At 42.1% G+C, this 24506-nt stretch overlaps 1 protein-coding gene across 2 annotated transcripts in view; it reads right to left on the bottom strand.

Annotated features, from left to right (window-relative positions):
* Positions 1-24506, bottom strand: part of aagab (alpha and gamma adaptin binding protein) — a 40401-nt gene that overhangs the window by 10029 nt on the left and 5866 nt on the right. For both annotated transcript variants that reach the window (XM_068018171.1, XM_068018170.1), the window contains exons 2-5: positions 14444-14634; positions 11736-11832; positions 7997-8086; positions 3865-3948 (exon numbers count right to left, since the gene is read on the bottom strand). In XM_068018171.1, coding sequence (XP_067874272.1) covers positions 3865-3948; positions 7997-8086; positions 11736-11832; positions 14444-14634 — 462 coding nt within the window. The remainder of the gene's footprint in view (positions 1-3864; positions 3949-7996; positions 8087-11735; positions 11833-14443; positions 14635-24506) is intronic.

Below are 24506 nucleotides of genomic sequence, written 5' to 3'. Positions count from 1 at the left end.
AGAAGAGTGGGTCTAAGACTACTATTTTAAACTTAAATAAGGGCAATTATGAGGGCATGAAAGCAGAGTTAACTAAAGTGACCTGGCAAATTAGGTTAAGAGATAGGTCAATAGCGATGCAGTGGAAGACATTTAAGGGGATATTTCAGAATACACAGAATAGATACATTCCAACGAGAAAGAAAAATTCTAAGGGGAGGACTCATCATTCTTGGTTAATTAAAAAAGTTAAAGATAGTATCAAACTTAAAGTATATAATTGCGCAAAGATGGGTGGCAGGTCAGAAGACGGGACAGAATATTAAAAACAGTAATGAATGACAAAGATTAATAAGGAGGGAAAAACTAGGAGTACGAGAGAAAGCTAGCTAGAAATATAAAAATAGATAGTGAGTTTCTATGGATACTTAAAAAAGACAAGTTAACAAAGTGCGGAGTAGGGGCAGCGCAGTGGTTAGCACCGCAGCCTCACAGCTCCAGCGACCCAGGTTCAGTTCTGGGTACTGTCTGTGCGGAGTTTGCAAGTTCTCCTTGTGACCGCGTGGGTTTTGGCCAGGTGCTCCGGTTTCCTCCCACAGCAAAAGACTTGCAGGTTGATCGGTAAATTGGCCATTGTAAATTGCTCCTAGTGTAGGTAGGTGGTAGGAGAATTGAGGGAAGGTGGGGATATGGTAGGGAATATGGGATTAAATGTAGCATTAGTATAAATGGGTGGTTGTTGGTCGGCACAGACTTGGTGGGCTGAAGGGCCTGTTTCAGTGCTGTATCTCTAAAAAAAAAAATAAGGAGATGGCAGATGAACTGAACAGATATTTTGCATCAGTCTTTGCTATAGAGGATACAAGTAACATCCCAGAAATAGCAGTAAATCAGGAAATGGAAGGGAGGGAGATGCTCAAGAAAATTACAATAACCAGGGAAGTGGTACTGAGCAAATTGCCGGAGCTGCAAACTGACAGGTCCCGGGTCCTGATGGACTTCACCCTAGGGTCCTAAAAGAAGTGGCTAGTTAGACAGTTAATAGGTTGGTTTTAATTTTCCAAAATTCCCTAGATCCGAGGAAGGTTCCATTAGATTGATAAATAGCGAATGTAACTCTTCTATTTAAAAAGGGAGGGAGACAGGAAGCAGAAAACAACCGGCCATTTAGATTTTTTTTTAAGATTTAGATTTAGAGATACAGCACTGAAACAGGCCCTTCGGCCCACCGAGTCTGTGCCGACCATCAACCACCCATTTATACTAATCCTGTACTAATCCCATATTCCTACCACATCCTCACCTGTCCCTATATTCCCCTACCACATACCTATACTAGTGGCAATTTATAATGGCCAATTCACCAATCAACCTGCAAGTCTTTTGGCTGTGGGAGGAAACCGGAGCACCCGGAGGAAACCCACGCAGACACAGGGAGAACCTGCAAACTCCACACAGGCAGTACCCAGATTTGAACCCAGGTCGCTGGAACTGTGAGGCTGCGGTGCTAACCACTGCGCCGCGACATGTTCTTAACATGTGTCTTAGGGAAAATGTTAGAAACTATTATTAAAGACGTTATAGCAGGACACTTCAAAAATTCAGGGTAATCAGGCAGAGTCAACATGGTTTTGTGAAAGGGAAATCATGTTTAACCAATTTATTGGAGTTCTTTGAAGAAGTAACATCTACTGTGGATAAAGGGGAACCAGTAGGTGTACTGTACTTAGATTTCCAGAAGGCATTTGATAAGGTGCCACATCAAACGTTGTAGCGGAAAATAAAAGCTCATGGTGTAGGTGATAACATATTGGCATGGACAGAAGATTGGCTAGTTAACAGGAAACAGAGAGTAGGCATAAATGGGTCATTTTCTGGTTGGCAAGATGTAATGAGTGGTGTGCCACAGGGATCAGTGCTGGGGCCTCAACTTTTTACAATTTAAATGAATGACTTGGATGAAGGGACCAAGGTATGGTTGCTAAATTTGCTGATGTCACAAAGATAGGTAGGAAAGCAAGTTGTGAAGAGGACACAAGGAGGCTGCAAAGGGATATTGATAGGTTAAGTAAGTAGGGAAAGATCTGGCAAATGGAGTATAATGTAGGAAAATGTGGAATTGCCCATTTTGGCAGGAAGAATAATAAAAAAAAAGCATATTATCTAAATGGTGAGAGATTGCAGAGCGATTATGGTATCCTAGTGCATGAATCATAAAAGGTGCAGCTACAGGAAAGCTAACAGAATGTTATTGTTTATTGCGAGGGGAATTGAATACAAAAGTAGGGAGGTTATTCTTCAGTGATGCAGGGCATTGGTGAGACCACATCTGGATTACTGTACAGTACTGGTCTCTTGATTTATGGAAGGATGTAAAAGCTTTGTTTAGTTTTTAGTTTAGAGATACAGCACTGAAACAGGCCCTTCGGCCCACCAAGTCTGTGCCGACCATCAACCATCCATTTATGCTAATCCTACACTAATCCCATATTCCTACCACTTCCCCACCTGTCCCTATATTTCCCTACCACCTACCTATACTAGGGGGAATTTATAATGGCCAATTTACCTATCAACCTGCAAGTCTTTGGCTTGTGGGAGGAAACCGGAGCACCCGGAGAAAACCCACGCAGACACAGGGAGAACTTGCAAACTCCACACAGGCAGTTCTGAGAAGATTTACTAGACTAATACCTGGAATGGATGGGTTGTCTTATGAGGAAAGGTTGGACAGACTAGGCTTGTATCTGCTGGAGGTTAGAAGAGTAAGAGGCGACTTGATTGAAACATATAAGATCCTGAGGGGTCTTGACAGGGTGGATGTGAAAGGAGAATCTAGAACTAGGGGTCACTGTTTAACAATAAGGGGTCGCCCATTTAAGACAGAGATGAGGAGAATTTTTTTCCTGAGGGTCGTGAGTCTTTGGAACTCTCTCCCTCAAAAGGCAGTGGAAGCAGAGTCTTTGAATATTTTTAAGGCAGAGGTAGATAGATTCTTGATAAGCAAGGGGGTGAAAGGTTATCAGGGGTAGACGGGAATGTGGAGTTGAGGTTACAATCAGATCAGCCATGATCTTGTTGAATGGCGGAGCAGGCTGGAAAGGCCGATTGGCCTACTCCTGCTCCTAATTCGTATGTTCGTATGTATTGCATATCTGGAGAGACTGCACGGGTCTAAAGTGTCTCTTCGGCTACTTGTGGGACTATCAAAGTTTACAATTTGGTGGTAACTGTAGGCATTTGTCCAAAAATCAATATAGAACACCAAATAAATCAAGAAATGGTTTCATACATATTCCTATTAGTAATCTCTATTTACATACTGAATATACTTTTTACATACTTTACATGCTAAATATTCAGTTATATCAATGTTGCTAAATCTTGGCTATACTGTCTCTTTGTCAAGCTTATTCAAGCAATTGCCCATGAACAATTCACATTAACTGTACTGTCACACTATATTGTTAGAATATTATTCAATCTGTTCAAGTAGTAATGCATCAGCATGGTAACATGGATTTTCATTTACTCAAAATAGAGATTTGTGAAACATGTGAATTGGGTGTTGATGTTAGTTAAACCCTGTTATTTCAATCTTTGGTGCCAATTGGGCTGCAAGCCCTCTCTGCTGACTGCAGGGGCCAAACTGACCTAAATTTGGGCGGTCTCAATCCAGGTCTTAGCGCTGAGCTCAAAACTAGTAACCTCACTCAGAGATCCACAGAATGGCTGGAGTAGGAAAGGAGAAAATGTCACACCAGTGCAGTAAGGATGCTATTCAGATATTTGAACAGAATAGAGTGCTAGACCTGATGAGTTAGTTGTGGAGTGAAGTAAGAACAGTAATAAGAACCTCCAACAAAAAGAAAATCTGTTTCATACCTGTTTTCATCTCAACATTTGACCACACATTTGCATTCAAGGCTTGAATAATTCTTGTTACACCAGTGGATTCAGGGAAGTCATCTGTATACACATCAATAGACCACATTTAATGAAGATATACTGCTGACACAGAATATGGAATGCATAGATAAATATAATTCGTGAAAACATCCACTAGAGCGAGAGCTTTAAAAATGACTGACAAAAAAGTTAATGCAACAAAATGGTAGATCAAGTTACACAGAATTGCAAAACACTATATTAAACAAACAATTGACAGCTGGGATCTGCCCTTTGACACCATTTCAATGAGTGGATGGTGTGAAATGTTCAGTCTTTCTTTGTATTGATGAATCAGTTAAATTTCTTCATTGTGTTACCATTTTTTAAACTAGTTAACCTTTCTCCTCTCTTATGTTCCCCTTCCGGTCAGCCCGCCGACTGTACGCAGATGCACTTCCCAGGCAAGGTTTGCTGCTCTCTGACCTTTATAACAGCACTATTCTAGTAGGCTTGAGATGCACCAAAATTACTAAATGGTAACGGTCTTACAGTACATCCTACTGTAAGATTTGGAGAGGTACAAGACTTTCAATTCTTTCTAAAATAGGGAACAGTTGAACACTTTAGGTTATTAGGTCGCAGATGTACCTCACACCAGCGACATTAGCTCATCCACCAACTCTCTCTCCTCAAATACATTTAACACTCTTCTCAAAGACTTCTTTTTTATTCTTTCATGGGATGTGAGTTGACAAGGCCAGCATTTGTTGTCCATCTCTAATTGCCCTTGAGAAGGTGGTGGTAAGCTGCCTTTTTGAACTGCTGCCGTCCATCTGGTTTAGGTACACCCATAGCACTGTTAGGGAGGGAGTTCCAGGTTTTTGACGCAGGGACAGTGAAGGAACGGTGACATAGTTCCAAGTCGGGATGGTGTGTGGCCTGCCCACACGTCTGCTGCCCTTGTCCTTCCAGGTAGTGAAGGTCGCGGGTTTGGAAAATGCTGTCAAAGGAGGCTTGGCATGTTGCTGCAGTGCATCTTGTAGATAGAATCATAGAGTCATAGTTATACAGCACAGAAACAGGCACTTTGGCCCATCGTATCCATGCCGGCCATCAAGCACCTATTTATTCTGATTCCATTTTCCAGCACTTGGCCCGTAGCCTTGTATGATATGGCATTTCAAGTGCTCATCTAAACACTTCTTAAATGTTGTGAGGGTTCCTGCCTCTACCATCCCTTCAGGCAGTGTGTTCCAGATTCCAACCACCCTCGGGTGAAATTTTTTTTCCTCAAATTCCCTCTAAACTTCCTGCCCCTTACCTTAAATCTATGCCTCCTGGTTATTGACCCTTCCGCTAAGGGGAAAAGTTTCTTCCTATCTATGCCGCTCATAATTTTATATACCTCAATCAGGTCCTTCTCTGCTCTAAGGAAAACAACCCTAGCCTATCCAGTCTCTCTTCATAGCTGAAATGCTCCAGCCCAGACAACATCCTGGTAAATCTCCACTTCACCCTCATCAGTGCAATCACATCCTTCCTATAGTGTGGCGACCAGAACTGTATACAGTACTGTGGCCTAACTAGCGTTTTATCCAGTACACACTGTTGCCACTGTGCGTCAGTGGTGGAGGAAGTGAAAGCTTAAAGTAGTGGATGGGGTGCCAGTCAAACGGGCTTCTTTGTCCTGGACAGTGTTGAGCTTACTGAGTGCTGTTGGAGCTCCATTCAACCAGGCAAGTGGTAAGTATTCCATCACACTCCTGACTTGTGTCTTGTGGATGGTGGACAGGCTTTGGGGAGTCAGGAGGCGAGTTGCTCGCTGTAGAATTCCCAGCTTCTGACCTGCTCTTGTAGCAACAGTATTTATATGGCTGGTCCTGTTAGGTTTCTGGTCAATGGTAACCCCTAGAATGTTGATGGTGGGGGATTCAGTGATGGTATTGCTGTTGAATGTCAAGGTTCTCTTGTTGGAGATGGTCATTGCCTGGCACTCGTGTGGCACAAATGTTACTTGCCACTTGTCAGCCCAAGCCTAGATGTTGTCTAGGTCTTGCTGCATCTGGACTGGGACTGCTTCAATATCTGAGTCGTCGCAACTGTGCAATCATCAGCGAACATTCCCAATTCTGACCTTATGATGGAGGGAAGGCCATTGATAAAGCAGCTGAAAATGGTTGGGTCCAAGACACTACTCTGAGGAACTCCTGCAGCGATGTCCTGAGACTGAGATGATTGACCACCAACAACCACAATCATCTTCCTTTCTGCTAGATATGACTTCAACCGGTGGTAAGATCCTCTCCCAATTCCCAGTGACTTCAATTTTGCTCAGGTTCCTTTATGTGATAGTCAAATGCTACCTTGGGGCTGAATTTTACCAACCCCTCCAACGTCAGGGGTAGTGGTGGGGAGAGGGCTTGGAAAATGCCTCCGGGAGAGGCCCGCCACAGGCCTTGGAGCCAGAAGACCTGGCCCCATATTTCCGGAGGTGGTGAGGCCTCGTGGCGGCTCCCCCACCCCCCGCCGTTCGACAACTGGATCAGAATTTAAATATGTTAATTAATGCAAAATAATGATTTAATGACTTACCTGCTCCAGCTGGCCGTCCCGCTCAGATATTATGGTTGGTTGTCGGGACTCCTGCGCCTTCGGATCTCCATTTGGAGATCCGATGTGGAGACTGGTGCAGAGGAAGTAAGTATTTCAGTGTGGAGGGGGGTGCAGGGTCAAACTAATGTGACTGGTGTAGGGGATGGTGGGAAGGGTTAAAGATAAAGGTTTGTGAACTTTGGAGGGGGGCAGGGGAAGGTCAAGTACACAAGGTAAGTATTTTGGGGGGTGAGGGGGGGGGGGGGCGGGATGTGCAGGGCAGGGAATGAGCTGCCTGGTTATTGGGGGGAGGGGGGGTGGGAGAGGGGCTAGAAACATCTTTTTATTTCTTTTCATTAAATTTAAAATGCATATAACTTTACAAATTTACATTAAATGTAAAGGCTGGAAGCCCTTTAAAAATAGCATCGGTGGCTGCGCAGTGGCACCTGCCCCCTCCATGTCATCGGGTTGGGGGGGTTCCACCCCGGCCATGTAAATTAGCCACCGTGTTTAATATCGTGGCAGCTCCACAGAGTAAATCCTGTGCGTGCACGCCACCATCTTGAAGCTTGCTGCCAAGGTTGGCAGCGAGCTTGTAAAATGCAGCCCTTGATGTCAAGGGCACTAACTCTCACCTCTCCTCTGGAATTCAGCTCTTTTGCCCATATTTGGACCAAGGCTGTAATGAGATCTGGAGTCAAATGGCTATGGCGGAACCCAAATTGAGCATTGGTGAAAAGCTTGTTGCCGTGTATGTACTGCTTGACAACACTGTTGATGACACCTTCCATCATTTTGCTGGTGATCGAGAGTAGACTAACAGGGTGGTAGCTGGCTGGATTGGATTTGTTCTGCTTTGTGTGGACAGAACATAATCTGGGCAATTTTCCATGTTGCTAGGTAGATTCCAGTGTTGCAGCTATACTGGAACAGCTTGGCTCAGATGAACATTTTCATCTTGAACAGTGGGAGTTAGTTTTTTTTTTGTTTAAAACAAAACAAAACAATCGATTTATCCTTGTTGAATTAATTGATCTCAACCAAAGCAGCAGTTAAGTTGCTGCACACGGTCTCAACTCTCCTGAGCCAGGAAAGAGGAGATGGGAAAAGGTCAGCTAGAGTTCCTGACCACTAGTCACTGGCCTTGGAAGGAAAACACATGCCTGTTTCAAAGACAGGAACAGGCTCATATGCCATGTTTTCAGTGGTCAAAAAGCACACCAACACTGTTCAGGTTCACATCAGAGTGGCCATTTGGCAAGGTTCTGGAGTGATATTGGCACATGTGGAATTGTATCCCACCAAAAGTCAGTATCTCCAGGAGGGAAGGAAGGAAGTAGGGAAGAAATTGCAGAGAGAAAGAAAACCTAAACCAGTGCGAGTGCAGATTTCTTTGAAAGTTCTCATCTTTGCTAAATAATAATAATATTTAATGTTGGAAATGCCATTTTCACTTTAAAGAGCAGTTCTTCTAGTTCACTTCAGCACACTAAAAGATTCCATAATAACGGTTCTGAAATGCAAAACAAACCTTCTTCATCTGGCAACTCTTCTGGATTGAGCTCCACCAATTCAAACCCATATTTAATGCACCATTGCTGTGCTGTTTGCCTGCTCACCCCTGGAAGAGAAAAGATGATCCGATAACCCAACCAGCTTGACTAAGCAGAATCCACTCCTTTGAATTAAAACTTTTCTAAATTTTAAAGATTATTTTTTTCTTCGTATTTCCTGGCAGATGAACACTAGACTCCCAACCTGAAGGCAACAGATTGAGGCACAGCAGCTTCTACTGTAAATGATTCATTTGGACAATGTGTGTCAGTTCTTAGTTTAATGATTGGATGAAGCAGCATGGAGAAAGGCAGAAAAGCTTTGACTTGCCACCTTAAATCAAACCTGTTGAAAACCAGACTGGTCTCCCTCCCAGTCAGATCAAGAAGAACTGGGCATAGGGTTTTTTTTTAAAAATTCTTTCATAGGATGTGGGTATTGCTGGAAAGACATTTGTTGCCCATCCCTAATTGCCCTTGACAACTGAGTAGCTTGCTAGGCCATTTCAGAGGGCAGTTAAGAACCACATTGCTATGGGTCTGGAATCACATGTAGGCCAGACCAGGTAAGGAAGGCAGATTTCCTTTCCTAAAGGACATTAGTGAACCAGATGGGTTTTATGACAATCAATGATAGCTTCATGGCACCATTACTGAGACTAGTTTTTAATTCCAGATTTTATTATTAATTGAATTTAAATTCCACCAGCTGCTGTGATGGAATTTGAACCAATGTCCCCAGGGCATTAGCCTGGGCCTCTGGATTATTAGTTCAGTGACATTAAATTCCCATCTGTAAGATCTTAGTGATTGCAGAACTACGCAACGCCAAAGTCACAGTCTGATACTATCCAAAAACAATGAATTCTCAATGTGGTCTAGATTTTAAATTTAAATATTTAAACATTGTCTCATGCAGAATCAATATATTTAATAATCTCCCGGATAGCCTCTTGTCCTCTACACTCTGTAAACTTTAACCCATTCAAATTCTACTGCCTACACCTTACACTTCACCAAGTCCAGCTCACCAATCACCCTGGTGCTCACTGAACTATACTTGAAATGCCTCCAATTTAAAATTCTCATCCTCATGTATAAATCCCCTTATGGCCTCACCCTATCTCATTACATGGGATATTCATTGGTTTTTATGGGATTGCATTCTACAATTTCACCTGCTTTTCTGTGAATGTCAGAAACCTGTGACTTTGTCTACAATATATAAATGAAGTACAATTTGCATAATCAGAGCTGATGGTTTATGATAACTGAATAGGTGAAGTGAGACTCTGGTATTTTTACCAGGACGTGGCGATCACAATACATGCTTCTGTTTTTCTGTGAAAACCAAACATTCTGTGCTCAGGTCTTGGGGCAGGGCTTGAATCCCTAACCTACTGAACCAAAGGTAAGAGGCTATCAACAGAGCTAAGACAACAAAAATAAAATTAATTTCTGATTCAAAGAGTAGAGGAATATGCATTTTGGTCCAAACATATGAACAATGGGTAAATTGGGTCCTTAAAACAAAATGAGGACCACTGGATGGGTTGAAAAATCTTCTTACATGACCAGTATGTTGGAATGTAGGCTCATATTCGTGGTACAACAAAAAAGAGAACAAAATCACAATCTCTTCTGAAACTCTCTGGCTTCACCAAACAAAATTTGGAAGAAGAAAATGCCATTTGGCCCAACATGCTAAATAACTTCCACAGACCATGCATCAATCATGGATTCCCCTTTCTCTATGCATGACTACCTCAATCATGGATTTTCTTGCACAAGCCCTCCAACCCCAACTCCATAATAGCAAGATTGTCTAATTCCTAAAATGCGACACAAAAACTTGCAATGAAAAAGATTGGGCTCCATTGTATTGTGCTTACGACAATTGCCTCACACACGGTTTTATTTTTAAAGAGGCAAATAAAGGCTGGTGTTCATTTTCACCATTGTGCAGCCCCACCCCATTTTCACCCTAAAGAAAACTCAGTTACTAACTGACTAGTTCTATATGTTCTACTCATGACCCAAAAGGAAACTGTATCGATTCCTGTGGTTAGAGGTACACTTGCTTTCATTATTTCTCCACATGAATGACTGTGTTCTGTTTTTTCCTCACAATAAGCACTTCAGGGGAAGTTTGGTGTTTAATATTTTTCCAATAGCTGTGTCACCAGTTTTACCCAAAGCCTCCTGCTATAAGATATTGGAGAGCTACAACGAACAAAGGTTTTTGAAACTGGTTTCTTATTTGAATGCACAACATAAGCAACCTGTGAAACTGTGTTATATTTTTCCATCATAACTTAGAAATGTTTCCTTTCTAGATGATTTAAAGTTCACTGCATCAGGACAGTTTGGTGATTTAGTAAACTAGATCACATAGAATGGAATCACAAAGGGCAACATTTAAAATCCACTCCCCCAAGCCCTCCTTCAGTCAGCGACTTTGCAGACATGTGCGACATACAGGCTGGGTGCCTCCAATAGAGGAAAATTAAAAATAAAACTGATGTTGTGTTTGGGCTGTCGTGCACATCAGTGCTTTAGGTAGAGAGCTAGGAGGAATGTACCTACACGTCCAGCCACAGTTCACAGGTGGCCTGGGAGGAGAGACTTAACCTTCAAAAAATAAAATGCATTTCCCCGTCAGCCCTAACAACTGAGCACACAAAGCCCAGCAATTCAGTCCCATTCGTGCTTATATTTCTTACTCATTTACTTATTTCTCATTGCACTGTTTGAACTTTGTGGTTATGAAGGTTTAGGAAAGGTTCTTTTTTTTAGTTTTGCCATCTCATTGGTGAATGCCCTAAATCAGAACACCAAGACCTGTACAACGTTTGAGATTTATGCAAAAAAGGGAACATTCATTTAAATTTTATATGTGGCCTCCAACACATAATGGTACATACTTAAGTGGCCCATGGAGACAAAAATCTTGGACATTCCTGATCTACAGTGTTCAGTCCTACATAACCCATGTTTTGTTGAACTGGATGCAATGCAATATCAAGACTCCTTTATGTTGTTTATAAACCTCATTGAAGCCGGGCCCTCAATTTGGCTAAAAATAAACAAGAAACAGGCAATCTTAACATCCCATTGTTAAGTTGTATCGTGTTAGAGATAGAAGGAAAAACCACAAAACTTATTATCTTAATTTTCCTTGTTCACATTGCAAAGACACCAATGCATGGTGCCAAACCTTGCTGGGGTTTAGTATGATAGGCACCAGCCGTGTTCTCGTACCTCTCTCAAGTGGTCATTTTTCACATCAGTCTAGCCAGTGATTGCTAATAGGATGCTTGACTGTTGAAGGCACCACAGTTGAGCTTTATTGTAATCCCACTTGGAGGCCATGCGTGTGCACCTTACAGGAAAAGTCAGTGGGCAGCCATCTGGGGCAGGAGTTTCAACGGTCTTCCTTTGCCAAGGTCACAGCTGAGAACAGCAAATGCAGCAGAGAATGGAGATAAAACCTGGAATTTCCTGGCCTCTATAACTTTGCACCAAACCATGCTATGCATTTTACCTAAGCCACCTGTGTTCAGTGCTATTAACCGTTCCATTTGGCTCAATAATGACCCACTGTATAACCAACTCTAGAGGCAAGTGTCATTTCTCAATAGACTGGCCAATAATGGTGCAAATTAACGTCAACCAAAATCCCAAATTTGTAGTGAATTTAGCAACTGAATACAATACCATTGTCTGAAACTCTGTCACACACCAGAATCAAAACCTCAGGGGTCCACTCTTGAGTCAGAGGAAGCCAAGTAGATACCTCATCAAGGCCCGACTTCTGAAGAAGAAAGTACAACTCAATGGTAAGAATGCCAAAAAGTTAAAGTTGTATATTGAGAAATAGCAGCCAAAGTTCAAAGTTGACACTGTTAACAAACCTACGCCCCACCCCTCAAACACATCTGAAAAGGTGAGTTCATTAGTACTCCAAATGTAGGTGAAACAAGGAAATGCTCTTCTTGGAGAAGGGGGTCACTTCCTCTCAGATAAATGTTTAAGGCAACTGGAAAAGTGTCAAAAGTTCCGGGAATTTTATTTAGAGATACAGCACTGAAACAGACCCTTCGGCCCACCGAGTCTGTGCCGACCAACAACCACCCATTTATACAAACCCTGCAGTAATCCCATATTCCCTATCACCTACCTACACTAGGGACAATTTACAATGGCCAATTTACCTATCAACCTGCAAGTCTTTGGCTGTGGGAGGAAACCGGAGCACCCGGTGAAAACCCACGCGGTCACAGGGAGAACTTGCAAACTCCGCACAGGCAGTACCTGGAACTGAACCCGGGTCCCTGGAGCCGTGAGGCTGCGGTGCTAACCACTGCGTCACTGTGCCGCCCCAATTTTACTTCATTAATTGTTCAGAAATTGTAATACATATGGGTACTCTGCCAAAGTATTTAAAATTACTTTAACTTTCCAGTGATCCTACTTATACCACAGTGCTTCTGGATAGCCGCATCTTTTTCTCAAGTTTCCCACATAAATAAGTTTCCCTCATTTAAAATAGTTTATATTGTTGTTCACGCCCCAATCACAGAGACACCCTTCTTTCCTTTCCTCCAACCGTGCTGCATGGCATGCAGGAATTTCTGATCTCGCAGGATCAAATGTTCTCGTCCAGACTGCACACCAACCTGGATGCCTGAGTAAAGCAGCAGCAGTAAGGAGTCAAGAACAGAAATTAGAGCAGAGAATGACCATTTTTATTGGCGAGAAGAGGTGCCGTTTTCCAGGAATTCCACTATTTGTGTGGTTACATAATCCTACCTGAAGTTAGTTAAATTAATCTTAATCAAGTTTCCAGGGCACAGCACTGTGTTTAAGATTATAAGTGGTACTAAATTTGAGTAGTTCAGTCCAAAAATTCACAGAAAATGGAGCAGTCATGTCACCAGCACTGCCTTTAGCCTATAGGTACTAAAAGACTGGGTACTAAAAACAGAGGAGGTTGTGATGGAGTAGTCCTCCACTTAGCAGCAATAACCTATTGTGATAGCACAAAACTATGCTTTCTACGCTGTACTCTTCCTAGTGTGAGCCCACGTTACCATTATTAGCAAGCAAAATGAGAACTCTGTAACTGGTCAACATTAACAGTGCCTAGTTGATACATTACAAAATTAAAAATTAGGAATTAGAATGTTTAACCAATTTCAAAGTTTTCATTTTGAAAATTGTGGGATGTACAGAGAAGCAGGAATACAATTGTGCTGTCTGTTGTGAAAATGGTGTGTTCGCCATTGTGAGCGGAGGAAGGCCAATTGTTTAGAGGACAGACTTGTGTGGAGAAACAACTGTCATCTGCCATTATCAAAAAGTAATCCGCCAATTGGGGGCGTAGGGATAGTTGGAATTTTTTTTAAAAGACAGAAAGTAGATTTGGATCAAGGAAGAATATATACTGGAGCTAGACTTATGATTTAAATCCTTGCAGTCTTGGCCATCGCAGCAAGCTGATATTCCAGGCTCACCTGATGGTTCAGCTGATGGAGGCAGTGAGCAAGGCCAGGTAGGTAGTAGGAATACTACTTGCTGTGCAAGCCAGTCTCAGGCAAGAAAACAGTATGGGTGCTATAATTTATCTTTGCATTCCTGGAGGTAGACAGAGAAATTCATGTTTCTGACTACCATCCAGTAACCCCTGCTGAAAATGCATGCAAGAGTAGCAATGTGGACTGCATTGGACTCAGTTTCTATGCTCCTCCAGTCAAAATGCCTGCTAACACTCAATCTAGGTTCACAAGCAAAAAATGGCTATTTGGGCAAGGCACTGGAGAACATTCAATGTCTGTGGAAACATGTGCTAGCAAAGGGTCAGTGCTTGTCGGGAGAAAATTGGCAGAATATGGTGGAAAAAAGAAGCAGGGTATGTGCACAATATAATAACATGTGCACACATACGGATGTGGATTTTATGAAAAACAGCAGTGTTTAATGGAGCTGCTCACCAATATAAACAGTGTAAGCTTCACTAACTGTGCCCATGTGGATTCAAATGCCAAGCCCAGATCATAATACTGGTGTTCAGTACGTGTTAAGTAAGCAATAAACTAAATACAACACTTGGCCTGAACCCAACTGTGGTCTAAAATCTAAGTTTACCTTAAACATGGGTGGTTTAGTGGAAATGAGTTGTACATAATTTGGGTTCAATGTGTCTCTTTATGCCCCCACATTTTTACTGAACGTGGTCAAATAAAAATTCAAACAACTTTCACTTGCAACACAGGGCGGGAATCAAGAAATTGCAATTTCAGTAGTTTTGGTTGGCTTAGAGTCAATTGGAGGCTGCTCACTGATTCCTGTGTAGTACACAGGACATGGGAAAAACTGCATCCTCGCAGGTAATAAATATATAATAAGAAACAGGTTTTCCTTACTATTGAGCTGTCAAAGTAAATCAAGAAGGCCTCCACCGAGTCAGCAATCTCCTTTGTCAGTATGAATTTGCTGGGCACCACACACAGCTGAACAGTAGCGGTGTAATATTTGTTATCTATAGTCCATGGGTAGGATCGGACTTCATTTCTGGGGCCTGTATATTCAGGAAGGTCATCTGCTCCAATAATGTCTAAAAAAAAAACAGGAGAGCAATAAGCTTGAGATAACTACACAGAAAAGGGAGAGCTGAGGTTAAATCGATACATTTTAAACAAACCAGTGTAGCATTGTCATGGGCCAGGAAATCCCAGCTTTGATCCCTGATCTGTCTTGAGTTGGCTGACCTCAGTAGAGATATTACAATGGACATCAGACCCCTGAATTCTGCAGGGGGTGGGGTAGGGAAAATAGAGGAGAAAAACCAGGGGTCCATTGACCAATTTCTAATTTGTAACCCCTGATGGAAGATGTGGCGTGGGTTTGGCTGTAATGTCGCCCACCAAGGTTACCTACCAAGACTCACCAACAAGGCACAGGTAAAGAATGGTCACTTAGAGATATCACAGGTCTGTCATGTCCAGGATCATTAGAAGAGGAGGGAGACATTTGTTTGGGGGCTGGGAAGAAAAATGAAGCATAAATTTTAACTAGATTAGAAAGTAACCTGTTCCAATTTCACAGCCCACAGAAGGCTAACAGTTTTAAAAATAAAGATATTCATAATCCTTTTTCTACTTGGCCTAACAACTTTTGTCACTTTTCCTTTATAATTGTCAAGAGAAGGAAAGTTAAAATTCCTCCAGTATTTAGCTCATTCTACAGTAAAATTTCAGATATAAACTTCAGAATTACTTGGCCAGTGCGAATGTTATCAAATGCATAAAATAACTAGCACATTTGGTTTACATTAAAGTGTGTAATACTGCACTAGGTTATAGCTGCGGCAAAGCACTACATAAAACTTCAGGTTAATGGGCTTTTTCTTCTACAATTGTTACAAAAATATAGTTTTGAATTTAATTGCCTACACCAAAGGATGAGGATAATGATACACATTGATGCACAGTACATTCTGGAGGCTCCAGAAAACCCTCCAAGAAAAATTATTAACTTTTCAACAATGGAGTTCAATCTGTAAAACCTTGTTTAAATGACTGAAAATTTCAAATGCCATTCCCTTAGGTTTATATTACACTCTCGCTAATTACATAAGCAATAGAAATACACCACTCAAAGATACTCAACAGTCCTTAGTTTGCAAAATTTAGTAAGTGTATCTCTGTGAAGATACTTTTCACCAAACAACAGTGCCCCTTTAAATTCAGTGCTGGGCAGAAGTGCAATGACACACATCTTTCATTTCCGAAGTGCCCACAAAGGTTGGCAGGGCACCAGTGGAACTTTCATACCACCTCACCATTCATGCTTGGCTGGAAAGCAATGCAGAAGCAGGGGGCCCACAGAAAGAGTTCTCATAGTTTAATAATCAGTCTAAACCTTTTGTAATGTACAGAATCTAAACAGAGCTTACGTAGGAAGGAGAAAATATCAGCCACAGTTCAACAGTAATTTGCAATGGTAAAGTGCCTTTAACATCAACAAAGATCCCAAAGCACTTCAGAGACGCAAGAAGCGGGCACTGCAGCAAAGGGAGGCGATATTGGGAGTGGTGACCAAAAGCTTGGTCCAAGAGGTGGTTGTTAAGGAGGTTCTAAAAGGTGGAGAGGCGTAGGGGTTTAGGGAGAGAATTTCAGAGCATGGACCTAGGCAGCTGAAGGCAGGATCATCGATCGTGAGCTACAGGGAGGGGAGGATGCACAAGAAACCTGAGCCATTGGAATGTGGAATTGGGGGTGCAGGCGGATGGGAGCAATGTACAGCTGGAGGAGGTTACAGTAAAAGGCAGGGATGAGGCAATAAAGAGACTTAAATAGAGTGACTGTAATCCAGTGTAAGTGAGCAAGGATAAGAATGAATGGTGGATAGGATACAGACAGCAGTTTTGGATGAGCTGAAATTTACAGAGTGGAGGATGGGAAGATAGTCAGGAGACCATCAAAATAATCAAGACTGGAGGTAAAGTACGATGATGAGGGTTTCAGTGGCAGATGGACTGAGGTAGAGATGGAGGCAATGTTATAGAAGTAGGAAGTCATCTTTATGATGGAGAGGATATGGAGTTGGAAGCTCAGCTCAAGGTTGAAAAAGATGCCAAGATTGCGAGCAGCCTGGATCAACCTGAGATAGTGCCAGGGAAGGGGATGGAATCAGTGGCTAGAGTACCAAGTTTGTTGTTGGGGCCAAAGGTGATTGCTTTCGACTTTGCAACGTCTGGCTAGAGGAAATGCCACTTAACCAAGACTCAATGTTGGACAGGCAGTTTGATAACACAAACACAGAGGAAGGGTCGAAAGAAGTAGTGGAGTTAAAGATGAGGAAGCTGACACCCTGTCTACAGATGATGTTGCCAAGCAGCAGCATGTAGAGAAGAAAGAAAACAGATCTAAGGATAGATCAATGGGGGGCTTCAGAAATAATGGTGTGGAGACAGGAAGAAAAGCCATTGAAGAGATGCTGGGCAGAATCTTCAGTGTTTGTAAAATTTTCGGAAGGTGACACCATTTCTGGGTCTGACCCCACTTGAGTCAGTGGTACACCGGCCCAGAAAAACAGGGCCCAGAACTATGTGGGGCCTCAGAGTGGAAAGGGATCCCCACCACAAGAATGTCTGTGGCCATGATTGGACCTCTTTGAGCCTGTGGCTCCAACACTGCCATTTCATTCAGTCTCCGACGGCCCTCCATCCTCCTGGCGAGAAGCCACCTCTGAAGCATTGCCAGGCACCCACCACAGCAGGAAGCCCATATGACCCTGGGAAAATTCCATTGTCAGAAAATGGCTCTTTATTGAAGCCTTAATTAGGTCGATTGCTCACCTCTGTTAAGCAAATTGCTGATCCAGTGGCAGCTTGACCCTAGGAATCTTGCCCGGAGGCAGGATCATGTTGGGCAGCCGACCTCACGGGGCTTTCAGATACTTTCTGGCCGCTGTGTCTATGATCAGTGAGGTGAGAAAGGAACTCAGCAAGGACGAGTTCCACCAAGCTAGATAACAGTGGAGAGGTGTTGGAAATGGACAGTGGGGTCACCCATGTCAAGGGCTCCAGAGAGTTGAGGAAGCTGAGGAGAGATAATACACCAGAGTCAAAGAGAATGTTTTGCTCCTGATTACTATTCAATGCTAGGAAGTGTGCAAATCAGTTAAAGCCAAGTTTGGGCTGGATTGGGATGGCATCTTTGGTCCAGTAGCTTCACTGACATTACACACACACATATGAAGGATGACCACTTGGGCAAGATACCAGAGGGATACCTGTACCCACTGAACTGGACTCCTGCACTTGCATATGCCTCAAGGACAGGACAGAGGGAAGAAAAACAACACGGAACTTATTAAAAATGGCCCATAATACTAGGCTTGGAACAGTACAATGTTATGCTTTGCAAAGCCTTGTTACTCTAATAAATGCTTAAAATATTCAGAGAAGAATTAATGTGCGCAGTTTTCATGTTTAGTCCTGTAATAGGCCGGAGTGATGTGCGCTAGCTACAATAAGTATGCCATAAATTCTGAGATTTTCTTCCTCTACATTTTATGTTTAATATTTCTACTCTATTAGGGATTTGGGGAATGGACAATGTTTCAACTTGTCCCACACTTGCAGGTAAGAACCTAGTCACGCCCAGAAATGTTCAGAACAGCCACAAGCAGAGAGTTACTCATGGTAGATTCCAAATGACACAATAAATCCTGTAAAGAACGCTAGTATTGGAGACAGTAGTAAGATTACTGTGTAATTGCACATAGCATCCCCATGGCAAAGAACTGTACAGCCCAATAGTAATGCCATTGTTTTCAGTTTGAATGCAGAGACTGGAATAAACAAAAACAGTTTCAACACAGTATGTCTCACACAAGGCCTCAGGGCAACTGCAGTTCACTCAGCAACAACTTCCAGTTCACCCTAATCTTGAGCTTTGTGTTTTTATTTCACATGAATTAAATTTAATGCCAGGTTTACTTGGGCGATTAGAGGACTCAATTGAAAACGGTGTCTGAATATTGAATGGACAGAGTATACTACAGAGGTGTGAACCCAATTCACTAAATGAGGGTTTCTAGCTACAGTGAGACAGACACACCAAAAGGACAATGCCCCATCATAAAAATGCACATGTTGATGAGACAGAAGTAAAAATTTTATTCCACACCTGTTGTAGCATTTTTATTCTAATATACAATGATTTACAAACTGGAATCCCTGGAGGTACTACAGGCTTTGGTATTTCTGTGGTGTTGAGATACTTGCACGTTATTTCTGTTGCTGCATATAGGCTACTTGATGCCAGTTAAGTCAACTTACTGGACGATATAAATTTTTGAACCAAAAGTGACTTTGTATTAAGAGAATATGTGCATTTTTTGCTTTCCTCTGGGTAGCAGACACTGTGCTTTGAAAGTTACGGGCCTATGAAATTGTGTCAATATTTACAGAACATCTTCCAGAAGAAAGATTTCAAAAACCATACCATTAAGCAACTATATACCCTAACACCCATAGCTACAACAGTGATTCTGTCACCCAGAATTGTCACCATGGTAAATTCTACCTCAGGGGTAGGAAATCAAATAAAGCAAAAGCACAGCGCTCTTCTGTGCCTCCGAATCGCATTTTATACCACAGTTACATTATAGAACTGTTTTCAATGGGGCCAGTTTTGTCAAATTTACACTGTTCACACTGTGGAATGGACTCGATAACAATGGATGACTACATGTACAAAATCATGTTTGGCAGTTAGGACAGGATATTTCTGATGCTAGAGTATGGATTATACAGACCAGCAATGGTGAAAGCACATTACTGACCTGTATGTAGAGCAGAGGGGTCAGCCCTTCCCTAGGCATGTCCAAAAGCGGAAGAAACTGACCTGAGCATTTGCAGCTGTTTATATTCTGTACTCCGTGGTCAGAAACATTTCCCAAGGACAGAGTGTTTGTGCTGTTGTATTTACTGTGCAGCAGGGATGTCCAAACTATGGCCTGTGGGTATGTCAAGCACTGGTAATGCAGCCACAAAGCCCAGGGAACGCAATTCTATTTGTGCTTATATTCCTTACATGCTGGTTAGTCCTGGTTGAAGTATGTGTTGCTGCAAGTTTGGAAAGGGCTGTCCTTAGCACTGTTGCTTCATAGGTTAAACAAGACCTCTTGGATGTGTTAATGTCGACAGCTTGATGTACAAACAAATGAATATTGATTTCCATTTTATAGGCAGCCACGAAGCCCCATTGTTGGAAGCAAAGAGCTCGGAAACAATGTGTTTCATGTACAGGAGGCAGAAAGAACCAAAAAAGATTAGCAAAACTAAGCGATAAGAATTTAAAAATAAGAAGTTGCAACAATTCTCATTCTTGGACACAGCAGCACAGGAGGATTGAAATGTGCTGCATCTGGGAAATGCGTAGCAGAATGGGTTTTAATTTTGCTCGGGGGATGTTCTAATTTAATCATTAGCAACATGTAAATACAAGAGACTACGTATGTATGCTTTTTTACAGTCAGAAGGAGAAGGCCATTTCCAGCAGCAAAATTCAAACCAGGCAAATGGTGACAGATGGTGAAAGAGGCAAACAATGTTGTAGAGAATAGTGGAAAAAAGAGTGGGTCTTGGCATGGCAGTGTTGCCTCTTTTCTTTGCCCCCAACCTACCAAAAAAAAATCTGCAGCAAACAAATTTGAAATAACGCAAGTTAAACCTTGATTACTTAAAGGAATGATTGAAAGAAATAGTTGGAGTGCATTAGAGAGGGTGCAGAAAAGATTTACGAGAATGCTTCCAGGGAATTAGGACTACTCCAGTTATGTGGCTAGATTGGAGAAGCTGGGGTTGTTCTCCTTAGAGCAGAGAAGGTTGAGAGGTGATTTGATAGAGGTGTTCAAAATCTTGAAGGGTCTGGACAGAATACATAGGGAGAAACTGTTCCCATTGGCTGAAGGATTGAGAACCAGAGGACACCGATTAAAGGTGAACAGCAAAAGAACCAAAGGTGACATGAGGAAAAAAAATTTTTATGCAGCAAGTGGTTAGGATCTGGAATGCACTAAAGCCTGGCTTGGCTTTAAAATTAAAACCCGACCCAGGCTCGATCCAAAACAGCCAACCAGAACCTGATCCCGAGTCCTTTAATTTCTTCTCATGCCCGACCCGACAATATCAAACAAATTATTGAAATAGAAAAAGAAAAATCGTAGATTAAAAAGAAAACACAAAACAAAACAGCGCATTCCAGCCCAACCCGAGGCCGAATGCTGGACACAGAATATAGACCCAACCCCGACACGTAGTCGGGTTTGGTCGGGTAGCCAGGCTCTAGAATGCTGGTCTTTCCAAGTACCTGCTGACAGTGAAAGGTTGCATGAAGGTGGCGAATACACTGTAAACATTCAAACACTGACAACCAGACTTCCCACTACACAAATTGCAAACTCTTTCCCCTACTTTCAAATTATTTCTTCACCAAATAACGGTGACCAGTGTACAGCAGTTTAACCCAAGCTGTAGCCTCCGCAGCAGCTCAACTGTTCTGTTCCAATAATACATGCTAACCTCTCAAAAGGAGAACTTCTGTTGAAGTGCTGTTGCTAGCAATTCAGTACAGTGTAACATTATCACTTGAATTATGAAAATACCCACACATTATGTGTGAGGAAGTGTTGTCCTTTGGATGAGAAGTTAAACCATGTTTTCATCTTGTGGTGGTCAAGGAAGATCTTTTAAAAAAAAAAGAGTAGGGAGCTCACCTAGTGCGCTAACATTATTGCTCACGAACAAAAGCAAATCAACTAGTCATTCATCTTAAAACTGTCTGTTGAGTTTACTGTGCGCAAAATGGCTAATATGTGAAAATGAAATGCTTGGAGATGTTTAAGAGCGCCACATAAATACAAGAAACAATCTGGCACAGTAAGGTGTATAAGGCCACGCTTGCTTTTCTTTCTTCAGGATACTAGTATAATGTACTGTAATGTTAGTACACAATCAACTTAACTAACAATGCTCTGCAACAGCCACCTAACAATCAGTGCTTATACTTAAAGCCAACTCAAGCTACATCAAATACGGTGAAAGAACAGCCAAACATTTACACAAGACTGATTCTCTGGCCTGACACACATTCATAAACTAAGCCAAGCCCTGCAACACATTTAAAATAATAAAATAAAGACAGTCATGTTTCACTTGGATGGGGCTAATTTACAAAAGTTCTCATGCATTTCATCTTTGGTCCAACTCAGTTTTGCTTCACGATTGCAATTTATCACCCTTTACATTCTACCAGCAACATTGGCTTGTTTTACTATAAACAGTGAAATTAAATGTTTCATCTTGCAACACAAGCATTTCCATGACTGAATAAAATGGCACACTGAAAAGTTTTAGGTTTCCATAACAAACTGCTGCATTTTTCCATCAGGCCAGTTTTCATTGGTATGGAAACTAATGTTGAACACACTCTGCCAAAAGATGAGTTATTGTTATCAACTTCAGCAATACCGAATAACTTGCTGCCAAGGATTTGAAATGGAAAATTGTGACTACGGTTAAACATAGCACAAAATGCAATTTTGCAAGACATTGCATTGTATTAAAATGCCATTAACCTGCTTAAGGTGAATTTCATAAGTACAAATCTTTTCTCGAGGATACAAGATTGCCTTAGTTTGACTAAATTTTGACAAGCTGTTCCAACATCAAGTACAAATCCAAAAGTGTCAACCAAATCTGTTGCATTTTCTTCCCTCCACTGAAATGGCTGACATTTGTTACAGGGCATTAACTTGGGCACCATCAAGATCTCAAGCAAGTAACCATTCTTTGTGAGAAAGCCTGGACCAGAGCCTGACTAGGAGGATATTCGACATGGAGGACAAAACCAAGCAAGGCTTATTTTCAACGAACAATCTCAATACATCCATTTTCCATCGGGAATCGTTGGCACATAATCAGGAATGGGAATTGTGCCTAATTTTTCACCTCCCAAATATAGCACCCTAAATAGAGTTTCCAACTCTTGCTGGACATATTCCTGGAGGCAGCACACGATCTCCTGCCATTGATCACCAACATGTCCACCCTTGTGACGTACTGCCTGTTGATTGTACATCAATTGTGTTTAATTATATGCAGGTGGAGGAAATTAATTGGGATTTCCCTTCAGCACATATAAAGAGACACTTGCTGAAACTGTGGTGTGGTTAAATTAGGAGGTGTTTGCTTGTAATGTTTCACTCTGTAAACAAATGTAAGACTGAGTAAAGATTGGCTCCAGCATCATCCTTCACCAATAGGCTTTCTGGGATAAGACACCAGCTCCCTGCACCAATTGGAAAGTGAAAGACTCTTTAGTACCCAATTGGATGATTTTTTCTTGTCAAACAGCCTTTTTCTCCTCCATGCCCAATACTTTTATAACTAGCAAACAAAAGTGTTCAAAAAGTGCTCGCAGCAGCGCCTTGGAGATTAGTCTTTAATTCCTGGAGACTCCAGGTCAATCCGAGACTACCCCCCAACTCAAACTGCTGCCAAAAGTGAAATCTGCCAATTCAAAAATGACCAGGAAATAACAGAAGATCTTTATATCCGTACAATTCAATGGTAGTGCATTCAAGCACTCGGGCCCAAGAGTATAATTTCTGTTTTTTGTACAAATTGATAAATATTATTCAAACTACAATTTGATGCTTCCCCCTTTCCTCCTGGCGAAGACTCACATATGAGTAATGGATGTGATACAGTTGTAGAGTTATACAGCACAGAAACAGGCCCTTTGGCCCATCGTGTCCATGCCGGCCATCAAGCACCTAACTATTCTAATCCTATTTTCCAGCACTTGGCCCGTAGCCTTGTATGCTATGGCATTTCAAGTGCTCATCTAAATACTTCTTAAATGTTGTGAGGGTTCCTGCCTCTACCATCCCTTCAGGCAGAGTGTTCCAGATTCCAACCACCCTCGGGGTGAAAACATTTTTCCTCAAATCCCTTCTGAACCTTCTGCCCCTTACCTTAAATCTATGCCCCCTGGTTATTGACCCCTCCATCAAAGGAAAAAATTTCTTCCTATCTAATCTATCAATGCCCCTCAATGTTGTATACCTCAATCATGTCCCCCCTCAGCCTTCTCTGCTCTAAGGAAAACAACCATAGCCTTTTAGTCTCTTCATAGCTGAAATGCTCCAGCCCAGGCAACATCCTGGTGAATCTTCTCTGCACCCTCTCCAGTGTAATCACATCCTTCCTATAGTGTGGCGCCCAGAACTGTACACAGTACGCCAGCTGTGGCCTAACTAGCGTCTTATACAGCTCCATAATAACCTCCCTGCTCTTATATTCTATGCTTCGGCTAATAAAGACAACTAACCCATATGCCTTCCTAACCACCTTATCTACCTGTGCTGCTGCCTTCAGTGATCTATGGACAAATACACCAAGGTCCCTCTGTACTTCCTACGGTCCTACCATCCATTGTATATTCCTTTGCCTTGTTACCCCTCCCAAAATGCATCACCTCACACTTCTCAGGATTAAATTCCATTTGCCACTGCTCCGCCCATCTTACCAGCCCATCTATATTGTCCTGTAATCTAAGGCTTTCCTCCTCACTATTTACGACACCACCAATTTGCGCGTCATCTGCGAACTTACTGATCATACCTCCTATATTCATGTCCAAATCATTAATGTACACTACAAACAGCAAGGGTCCCAGCAGTGGTACACCACTGGTCACAGGCTTCCACTTGCAAAAACAACCCTTGACCATCACCCTCTGCCTCCTGCCACTAAGCCAATTCTGGATCCAATTTGCCAAATTGCCCTGGATCCCATGCGCTCTTACCATCTTAACCAATCTCACATGCACCTTATCAAAAGCCTTACTGAGGTCCATGTAGACTTCATCAACTGCTTTACCCTCATCTTTGGGATGTCAGAGGATACCT

The sequence above is a fragment of the Heterodontus francisci genome, chromosome 38 (assembly GCF_036365525.1).
Source record: "Heterodontus francisci isolate sHetFra1 chromosome 38, sHetFra1.hap1, whole genome shotgun sequence".
NCBI classification, from domain to species: Eukaryota; Metazoa; Chordata; class Chondrichthyes; order Heterodontiformes; family Heterodontidae; genus Heterodontus; species Heterodontus francisci.
The sequence above is the reverse complement of the archived record's forward strand: the minus strand, read 5'-3'. Positions and strand labels throughout refer to the sequence as shown.